At 50.3% G+C, this 10,620-nt stretch overlaps 3 protein-coding genes across 3 annotated transcripts; 2 read left to right on the top strand and 1 right to left on the bottom strand.

The window, feature by feature from the left end:
• Window positions 1-1,546: 1,546 nt before the first annotated feature.
• Window positions 1,547-4,853, bottom strand: TGAM01_v211150 (regulator-nonsense transcripts 1; the record flags this gene model as incomplete). Its single annotated transcript, XM_018806220.1, has 2 exons — window positions 1,547-4,511; window positions 4,567-4,853. The coding sequence occupies 2 exons, from the start codon at window positions 4,851-4,853 to the stop codon at window positions 1,547-1,549; spliced, it is 3,252 nt and encodes a 1,083-aa protein (XP_018660471.1).
• Window positions 4,854-5,482: 629 nt separating this feature from the next.
• TGAM01_v211149 (hypothetical protein) lies at window positions 5,483-6,434 on the top strand (the record flags this gene model as incomplete). Its single annotated transcript, XM_018806219.1, has 2 exons — window positions 5,483-5,488; window positions 5,547-6,434. 2 exons carry the CDS (start codon window positions 5,483-5,485, stop codon window positions 6,432-6,434), a joined length of 894 nt encoding a protein of 297 aa, XP_018660470.1.
• Window positions 6,435-8,339: 1,905 nt separating this feature from the next.
• Window positions 8,340-9,557, top strand: TGAM01_v211148 (hypothetical protein; the record flags this gene model as incomplete). Its single annotated transcript, XM_018806218.2, has 3 exons — window positions 8,340-8,414; window positions 8,501-9,067; window positions 9,213-9,557. The coding sequence occupies 3 exons, from the start codon at window positions 8,340-8,342 to the stop codon at window positions 9,555-9,557; spliced, it is 987 nt and encodes a 328-aa protein (XP_018660469.2).
• Between the last annotated feature and the right edge of the window lie 1,063 nt (window positions 9,558-10,620).

Genomic DNA, 10,620 nt, shown 5'->3' with positions numbered 1-10,620 from the left:
ACTTCTGCTACTTCTGCTACTTCTGCTACTTCTGCTACTTCTGCTACTTCTGCTACTTCTGCTACTTCTGCTACTTCTGCTACTTCTGCTACTTCTGCTACTTCTGCTACTTCTGCTACTTCTGCTACTACCTAGCATCCCTAGTTTATTGATTGTGGTTTACTTCTACTTGGTTGGGCTCAGTGGTACGAGAGGCCTTGCTGTACTACGACGGCATTGTGAAATCCCGGCGCAATAGAATGTGGGACCTTAAACCCAACTACGCCCTATCGTGTTCGCAACTCCTTCTATAAGAGCTATGAAAACAGCTATATGGAGTGATTAAATGATAAAGGGCGCCTCGATGGAGTCACTACCTATTTATTACTGAATGATATTAGCTAGTGTATGACATCTAGTGATAGGAGAGGTAAAGATAAAGTAGTTAGTCTACCTTAAACATGATACGGACAAAGGCCGAATCTATTATCTGCCCATGGCTTTAGTCAGAGAGTTTCAACGCACTAATGCTTGTGGACGATTTTATGGTCTGTTTCGTCATGAGTGCAGTTAAAGTGGTTAGCAGAAAAAGCTGTTATTGGTAGGGGAGTTTTCGTATGTGCCTGTTTCGTTATATGAATGCATGCCTACACTTACATGCGTATGATTGCAACATTTCAGCTCTAAAACTCGCGAGTTCTCATAAAGCAAATAGTATCCTCAAGCAGAACCTGTACTATACTCCTTGTCCAGCACCATTTCCAGGTCAATAAAATAAGCCAAGAATTGATACCTGACAATTAAAGTCATTGCCGCATGAGTGCCCTTGTCTTAGACCATTGTGTGAAGAGTGTTGCCCTAACCGTTGACAGCTTCGTTTAACCTTGTCAAACCGCAGCGAATATTATTCACATATAGGAATTCTACTGATAATTATCTTGGCTAGCAATATTTGTGTTTTAAAGAGCGACTGATTTATTATCAACTAATTATAAATGATCGACTATAGTTGGCTGCCAAAAATACCTCACATCTTCTCAAGGTCCAGGTCACCAGCTGGAGAGCTTGTCCAAGGACTCATCTCGGCAGCATCCTCTTGGTAAGAAGCGCGTTGCCAAATCGCCCCGTACCCCAGCTACCCGCCTCCACTATCTCTTTACTATCCCACAACGAAGAAAAATAAGAATTTCGACCGTTCCACCACAGGCTTCTACCTTCTCCACTGCCTACTATCATAATCTTGAAAGAGCAGCTTCCACACTACTCATCGCTAACTCAGATGACTAGGGTTGGACAGGTTGTCTCGCTAGCTCTGACCACAAACTCCGCTCATCTCGACGGTGATTAGCTGTGACGCTACAATACGTTTCCGCAGCAATAAGCCGAATCGCCAGGCTCGAAGTGATGGCGATAACCATAGTCTGTTGGACTTTTCGCCTTCTCCACGATCGTTTCGACGGAGCGGCTGTTGTAGCCATCACGTTTGGGTGAGTTTGATGGTTACTGTGGAGCGTTTAGGGTGTATCCTAAATGTCATTATTTGCTGTTACAGCCCTGTGCGTGTCGCTCAGTCGTAGCCTCCGCCGATTTGGCTGTGAAACGCAGTGCTGATACTCTTCTCGTCGTCGTCATAACGTCGACCGTAGCCACTGCCCAGAGTCATACGACCGTTGCTTTCCACGTACTGTTTCAGTCGATCGCTCTGGCTGTAGGAAACTGCTCGCATTCCCGTCACAACGTCGTGTAATCCGGCTCCCAGGCTTACGCCGCCTTGGCCAATTCCCTTGGCACCAATGACGCTAGTCGAGGCATCGGTAAGCTCAGAATTAGCCACGCTCTCTCCAGCAATGCTCTCAGGCGCTCGGTTGCGACTCTTATGTCCTCGTCCCGGTGCCGATACTCCAGGTAGTCCCGGCCACTGCTCGGGAGCAAAGCTGGAAAACATGGGTGGGAAAGCCGTATTGAGCGCTGCGCCTCCAAAAGCTGAGCCCTGGATTGAAGAAACGTCGTCCGGAATGTAGGAAACCATGGAGCCAGCGTCAAAGTCACGGCCAGGAGGGCCGCCATTGAATTTGCCATTTGACTGCCTGGCGCCGGGGTACTGAGACGGTTGGCTGCTCCTCTGTCGATAGCTTACTCTGGGGCGGCTAAACTGTAGCAGACAGGCCTGTAGGTTGGTAAGAGGACCTTCGACAAAGCACTTGCGATCCTTGAAATGAGCAAGGAGGTTATGCCAGAGCTCATGTTTGGAGAGCACCTTGGGGTTTCCGAGAATGACAAGACCATACTTGGCTCGGGTAAGGGCAACATTAAGACGGCGAGGGTCCGACAAGAATCCAATGCCTTGGTTGTCGTTGGAACGAACACAGGATAAGACAATAAAGTCCTTCTCACGACCCTGGAATGCGTCAACAGAGGCCACCTCCACATCTTTGTACATTTCCTTCTTGTATGTGCCAGAGTTCTGCATAGTGGAAACAATGTAGCTTCGCTGGCCCTCATACGGTGTAATGACTCCAATTTCAGATGGCCTCACGCCGGCCTTGAAGAACCGCGTTACAGTCTTCTCCACATTCGAGGCCTCTGTTCGGTTGAGGTACGAAGTGCCAGAGGTTGAAATTTCTTCGTGGCCAATATTGGACCAGAACATCATGGGCATCTCTGTTACAGGCCAAGGGAAATCAACATCTTTTCGAACTCGCTGCTCGTGGGTGATGCCGTTCTGAAGAGTACCATCGTAGAACATGTTGGACGGGAACTCTGAAAGGCATGGGTGCATTCGGTACTGTGTCTTTAGCGGGATCGGGTTGATCTTCAAGTTGATGAGTCGCTCAAACAGAGACCTGTTGAGACCGGCCTTGGCCGCCTTCTTGTTCATAATCACCGGGCCAAGCTGTTTATGATCTCCGACCAGAACGACTTGCTTGCATCCGAGCACAAGAGGAATCATACATTCAGGCTCAGCAGACTGGGTAGATTCGTCAATGAGGACGTTTCGGAATTTCATCTTCGACAGTCGTGGATCGCCTGCACCGACACAAGTACAGCAGATGACATCCGCGTTGCTCAAAATCTCTCGCTCGGCGGCCTTGGTCAGCTGTCTCAACTTCTTCTCGTCCTGGCTTGAAAGTTCGCCGACTTCATTCTTCAACTGGGACAGCTTCACGAGCTCGGTATTGTGCTCGGACATGCGAACCTGCTCGTGTAAGGCGAGGAAAGTGACAGATGACTCGACATCTTCACGCGACTTGGCCGTAAGCCGAACCACTTTGAGGCCTGTACGGTGAATACGTTCACAGAGCTGGTCCACAGCAACGTTGGATGGAGCACACACCAGAACCTGGCTACCGCTCGTCTTGGCAAGGTGGTAGATGATAGTAGCTGATGTAACCGTCTTTCCTGTACCAGGAGGTCCCTGGATCAGACTGAGAGGCCTCTGAAGAACAGCCTTGATAGCGTCCACCTGGCCTTGATTCAAATCAGGTAGCCCGGGAGCAGACCACTTCTTTGGTAGCGTAACCTTCATGGGGGGTGGCTGGCAAATATGGCCAAGCAGGATGTGGAAGATGTATCCCGAAACGCTCATGTCGTCGACGGCAAAAGTCTTCATAGCCAGCTGCATACGATCGTACGAGGTAGCCTTCCAAACGTAATCGGCCGAAAAGTTGTGAGAGAGATCGATGGGGACAAGCTTGTCGTTGCCCGTCTTGCGCAGCTCGAGGCAGACTTCGTCAGATTGGCTGTTTGGGATCTTGATGACGTATCCAACTCCTTCCCAGGGTTCTCGAAGCTCGCCAGTGTATCGTAGTCGCATTTCGTCGCCGACTGCGAGTTTGACATCTCCGGATTCAATCTTTTGTAGGTTAAAGCTAGCAATGTGCTTGTTATTGAGAGCATAATCCCAGCGAACAGTTAGGCCATCTTCCGACTGCGCTTCCTTGAGCTTCTTATCGTAGTCGGACTCCATCTTGACGAGTGGCCCAAAGATATTCTGATAATGGTAGGGATCATCATACGTCAACTGAACGGGAAGAGGCTCGTCATCAATATTGGAAGCCTTTTCCAAATCTTGAATCGTTGCGTCTGGCTCCTGCTTCCACATTTCTTCGAGTTTGGCAATCGTGTTGATCGTGAGGTGGCGGGCGCGCAGCTGTTCAGCGTCGGACGGGGGGTTCACAAGCCACGGCAAAAATGCTCGCTCCTCGATGAGGGGCTCCCATCGCGAGGTGTCCCAACTCATGTCTTTATTCGAAGAGACGGAGGCGCAGGGCTGACGGCATAGCAGGACGACCACGGCATCAGATTTCGCAGGGATAAATCCGAGAATGAAGGCATTCTTTGTTCCACAGTTGTAGCATTCCAGAATGGTATCGCCGAGAGTCGATTCGGGGTGTAGCTGCACTTCCTTGTGGCGTGCGCGAACGAGATGGTTGACGATATGGGTTGACGAGCCACTGCCGCGGGCACTGCAAAACCATTTGTTGCACGTAAGGCATTTGACGACACAAGCCGGAGAGTGAATGCCGCAGTATCTGTACAGCGCGTTAGCTTATATAACCAGCGTGAAATATAATTGGCGATGCTCACGCGCATGCATGAGCCGGGAGCTCTTTCTCCTCCTCAGGGTGTTTCAGCTTCATGCCCATCATTTGATCAACGGGGACGCTATTGAGGCTGTCGTTATCATCCTCTTCGAAGGCCTCCGTTTGGTTATCGTCGTCATCGGCTCGGCGTCGGCCACTTTGGCCGCCATATTTGCCGTAGAGCAGAGCCTCGTCGGGATCGATCGTCGACAAGTCGTCAGCGCCGGCCTTTATGGCGGCAGCTGAGTCGGAAATAAGGTGGTTACCAACATGGGTGAAGGCTCCCTCCATGTTGATTAGGTGTCTGGGGCGAGTGCGCCAGACGGTGCTTTTGATGGCGATATGTCAGCTTCACGGTAGAGGGGCAGTGAGAATGACGAAAGCAGAGAGGGACTAAGTGCAAGATGGCCCAGACAAGTTGTCTGGGATCCGTATCCTAAAATCAGATACGAGGGATTGCTGTGTACCTTTGAAGTATATTTTGTGGTTTCGAGAAACCTCGTGCGACAAGCTTCGGCGCGAAATGGTCAAAGGGAAGGGATTCAATAATGTCGTCGACCGGCCTCACATCATCGTCGCGGACGCAGGAATAGGGGTAAATAAGGGAAGAATCAACACGAAGAGCTAGAATTCAAGCCTCGAGCCTGGCTTTTGCAGAAGATTGTCGCTCGGAAGGTTCTTTGGCAGAAAGCGTTTTTCTGCACTCGACAGTCGGAATCTATCAACACCCTGGCGCACCCGAGAATCCTAGGCGGTGGTGTAGTGGTGGGACAATTTGCGCCCACGTGATAGGCCTAAGGCTCGGTGGCGCGTTATCGATAAGACCCGAAATTCCGGCAAAACTGATAAGCCCAAACTTTTTTTCGACTGCCTCTGCGCCAGCTTCGATGGAGGGAAGTTATTTACACATTTGAGCAAAGATGATTGTACGTTGGCTTAAAATGAGTACGCGGAGATATTGCCGTCGCTAATTACACTTCACAGCGCAAACAAGCACGCCAAAGGCGTGATTATCTCTATCGACGAGCCCTTTTACTTCGAGATGCCGAAATCAGTGAGAAGAGAGCTAAGCTGAGAGCCTCACTCGCTTCAGGAAAACCATTGGACCCAGAAATCGCCAACGATAAATCCTTGAGGAAAGATTATCAATATGATGAATCACGCGATCTTACCACAAACGAGCAGCTGGACCTGGACGACGAGTATGCGCAGCTGTCTGGCATCGTCGACCCTCGAGTTCTCGTAACGACCTCTCGCGATCCTTCGGCCAGGTTATCAGCATTCGCAAAGGAAATCAGGCTTCTTCTACCAACTTCTATTCGAATGAACCGTGGTAATCTCATCTTGCCAGATCTTGTCAAGTCTGCCCAGTCCGCAGGCCTGTCTGACATGCTCCTACTTCACGAACATCGCGGTACTCCCACGGCCTTGACAATTTCCCATTTACCTCACGGACCGACAGTCTCATTCTCTCTGCACAACGTTGTTCTCCGCCACGATATCCCTGGTAGCATTCGAGGAACCGTATCAGAGGCATACCCTCACCTGATATTTGACGGCTTTACAACTCGCTTGGGAGAGCGGGTTGTCAAGGTGCTGAAGCATCTATTCCCTCCCAGAGAGCCAATTACTAGCAAGAATAAGATTGGCAATCGAGTGGTCACATTTAAGAACATCGACGATAGCATCGAGGTCAGACATCACGTTTTCGTACGGACGGGTTACGACAGCGTTGAGCTGTCCGAAGTCGGTCCCCGAATGACAATGAGAGTGTTTGAAATTCGCGGAGGTACATTGGAGAACAAAGAGGGTGACGTTGAGTGGCATTTGTCGCAATATACTCGAACATCTAGGAAGAAGAATTATCTCTGAGCGGATCGTCCGATATCCAGCCTCGTCCTTTTCGTCTTCCTCTTGGCAAATGGAGGCGCTGTTCCAGGGATCCAGTTGTTGGCAGAGTTGAACAACTATTTTTAGCGCTACCGATTGTGGCGGATTTTAATACGCAAGATCCTGATACACGCGGCCATTTTGACTTTGGCTGCAGCAGCGAGGCTGGACTTTGATTCACAGTCAGCGCCATGTTAAGGGAGCTTCGCCACGATGGCGACGTAAGGCATAGTGTGCTATTGGCTCATGATGGCCGATATGTGTGCGCAGCGGTAATAGGCAGCACCATGGAATTGACGATTGTATATAACGAATTTTGCAATTATCTGTACATACTAGTAATAATAAAGGGAAAAGATATCCAACACCACAGTTGTCGCTCACCAAGGCACCTAGTCCACGTATCAATAGCATCAGTAGCAGCCCATATATTATTGAAGTGCTGGATATTGCAATTGGGGTGCTGGATAACTTTTCTCAAGATGAAAGACTGCACACATATGTGAACAGGGTCGCGCAATTAACTAGCCCAGGTACGACGTCCTCGCAATCAATTGGCCTTTCTGGGAGCATCTCAAGTGAATGTCGTGCCGTATCAAGAGTTACACGACGAATTAGATGAAAGCGCTGAGAGTCCTCGAATTATGAACTGCCCGTGGCCAATTACTGTTGAGAGCTGCACTCCACTATCCGCTCGCCCTAGCAGCAAGTCTATTCCAGACAAAGTAGAACCATGACCGCTACCGTGCTCCATATCAGGTACAGCGGCATGTAAGAATACGAAGCTACGGATCCCTGTCCATCAGATGACCCTGCAGACAGAGCATCTTACGGTTACTCTGGCGGGATTACTCACTCAGCCGGCGTCTCCAGCGCTAGTTGGCGCAATTGCAGCGTAGGCAGAGAAGTTCTCTTGTCTTCCCACATTGTCGATGTCCCGTCATCAAGACCCGGATGCGCCAAAGCAGAGGCTCTTCTTCTTCGCTCGGCGATCCCACTAGCTCCGCTAGCTGACGCGCAATGAGCCCGGCAAGGCGACGCCCAAGGCCACAGGCATGGTTCACGGCCATGACTTCGATGCGCGACGATTGGCGGGCGCAGGGACCCGATGGGGCCAGCCAGCTGCTGGATTAGGCACAGCACCTCGGGTGGAGCTGTCAAACCGATGGCAGGATGATTTCAACCGTGGGCGTCGTAATGGCGACCGGCGGCCACTGGGCGCAGCGCTGACAAAGGCTCGCTCCGCGGTTCCGCACGACGAAGACGCTGGAATTGGCGACGAAGAATTGAAGCGAGAACTTGGCAGAAATGGTCTCAGTTCGCTGTGCATTGCTTGATTTCCATCGGCTTCAACCCGGCTCTCCCAGATTGGGTTTTAGTAATTAGCCGTCCACGGGTCTCAATACGTCACTGGCCAATCCCTGCTTGCTCTACGCGCTGGGCACAGCTACATGGCCCCGGTCCCTCTACAGTTTTTTTCTTTATTTTTTTCGGCGCTACTCGTTTTCTACACCACAGCCAGCACCGCCTAGCCTACAGTGTTAGTGTTGTGCCTCTGCTATATTCCGCTTTGGGGCCTCGCAAAAACAGAAATTGCCGTCCTTCCCTTCCCTTCTCCATCTTCCTCCACCTCCGCACAACCCGAGGCTGCTTCGGTTTACCAATTACTCGTGCTCGTTTCTGTACTTTGCGCTGCCAAAGCCTCCCCCACCAATTAGAGCACTGTGCTTGTGATCTTCTCGAAGCCTTACCGTTGATTCCGCCCGCTGTCTTCAATTACCTGCACGTAGCTGCAAACGCCAGCGAATCTCTTGCTTCGTCGAATCATCACCACCGCCTCTTCCTTCCACCTGTAAAAACAGAACCCCGACAGCACACTCCTTCAGCATGTCAGGGCAACAGAATCCCTATTCTCAGGGCCCTGCGCAAGAGGCCGGGCACAATGTCGGTGGTTATGGTCAGGTAAGCAAACCGCCCTTGTAGAGCCTTGCGACGGCCGCGGACTTCCGGACGAGCAGTGAAGATGCTAATGCAAATGCGCTGGGCAGCTCAACCCATATGCCACCAACACCAGTGAAAGCCCGTACAACAATTACGAGATGCAGGACTACAACAGCCAAGGCCAAGGTCAGACCAGCAATGGATACGGTCAGGAGCAATCGCGACAGCCTCTGTCGCAGGCAGACTTCCTCAGCCGCGTGGGAGAACTTCGCAACGACATCAAGTCGCTGACCTCTGAGATCGACTTCATCGGCCAGCTGCACCAGCGCACTCTCAGCACTACTGACCCCGAGGCCACCCAGCAGCTTGAGCACTATGTGGCACAAACGCAAGTCCGTAACACTGCCATCAAGGACGGCATCAAGGGCCTGGAACGTGATCTCCTCAAGACAACAGATGCGTCTCGCACCACCAAGAAGACCCAGTTAGAGTCGCTCAAGACATTTTTCAAGTCTGAGCTCGACAAGTACCAGAGCATTGAGCGCGACTACCAGCAGCGTTACCGAGAACAGATTGCGAGACAATATCGCATTGTGAACCCGGATGCATCGGAGGATGAGGTGCAGCAGGCCACAGAGGCCGATTGGAACAACGAGGGTGTTTTCCAGACAGCTGTGAGTTATTCCTTCTATGTTGTCGCATAAAAAATGCTTCATTGCCAGAGAATTGGCCTTGTTTCGCGCTTTTACCCCCAACAATCAAGCAGTAGCTTGTTTGGCAAGGATATACAAGTATGATTAGTGCTGACCACTTTTGCAGCTTCGCACCAACCGCTCCGGTCACGCTGCTTCTCTCCTTGGCAACGTGCGCGCTCGCCACAACGAGCTGCAGCGCATCGAGCAGACCCTGTCCGAGCTCGCCATCCTCTTCCAGGAACTCGCCTCCATGGTCGAGCAGCAGGAGAACGTCGTTGTCGCCGCCGAGGTCAACGCCGAGAGCACGGTCCAGAACATCGAGAAGGGTAACGAGCAAGTCAGCCAAGGTATCCAGCACGCCCGCCGCACTCGTCGTCTCAAGTGGTGGTGCGCTCTCGTCGTCTTCCTCATCGTTCTCGCCATCGCTCTGGGCGTGGGTCTGGGTGTTGCCCTGACCAACAAACACTAATCGACTTCGTCTCGTCGAAACAGACACTGCAAATTTCCTTAATATGAACGATCTACAAATTTTCTTATTTTATCACTTCTGACTTCTAAACTACGGGGAAGGGCCTCATATTACTTCCAGGGCTCTCGAGGCGTAATTTTCTATTCTTTCATAGACTATGAACTATGTATCCAACCGCATGAGGAGGAGCTCCTATATGCTTCTTCACAGCGAAACGACTATTTGTACAATCTTAATTCTTACTTTTGAGACGCTACACCGGGGACGAGGGGTGGAGGAGTAGCGTTGATTGCAGCTGGAGCACAGATGAGATGAGAAAGGGGAGGAAGAATGATACAACTCGTGCTGAAGAGGGGATAAAAAGGGGAGCACAGATATTGAATTTTTGGTGGTGTTGCTGATGATATTTAATGCCATGAACTCTCGGATGTGTTGATGAAACTACTCAGGTAGAATGGGATGGGACGGGACGGGAAGCAAAGAGGGGAGTCTATGTGATTGCGACGGATGAACATAGGATAGGAACGTTTTTTATACCTTTTTCTTTTATTGAAGCGGATTAGTTGTGAGGACAATTTGCGTTGTGAGAGGAGTTTTGCTTGTGTCTTATTGTTTTCTCGAGCCAAAGTAATACGTCCCAACCGTCCAATGATACATCCTTTTTGGTTTTAAAAGCATACATCTTTTTTCCGGTTCCCTGATTGTCGTACAACACAACTCCATCAAATGGGTAAAACGAATGGTAATCATACAATACAGTAAAATACAGAATAACGAATGGGAAAAAAAAGTATCAAAAATACTTCATGACACCATTACAGGTCAGGAGACGTGAGATGTCATTATAGTAGTAGAAACATACAGAAGTGTGGTTTCATTTCTGCATTATCAACGCCACGGGTTTTTCTCTGCCATTCAGGGAACCCCCCCCCCCCAGACTGACCTCAATCTTAAGCCATTTGCCCATCCCTACCGTGCAATAGGCACGCATAAACAAATACATCGAAAGCTTCTCTTAGCTGAAAATACCAAGAAAAAGGATGCCAAGTAGTTATCCCGGTTC

Source organism: Trichoderma gamsii (genome assembly GCF_001481775.2).
Source record: "Trichoderma gamsii strain T6085 chromosome Unknown Scaffold_111.2, whole genome shotgun sequence".
Classification (NCBI taxonomy): Eukaryota; Fungi; Ascomycota; class Sordariomycetes; order Hypocreales; family Hypocreaceae; genus Trichoderma; species Trichoderma gamsii.
Note: the sequence above shows the minus strand (reverse complement) of the source record. Positions and strands in the feature narration are given on the sequence as shown.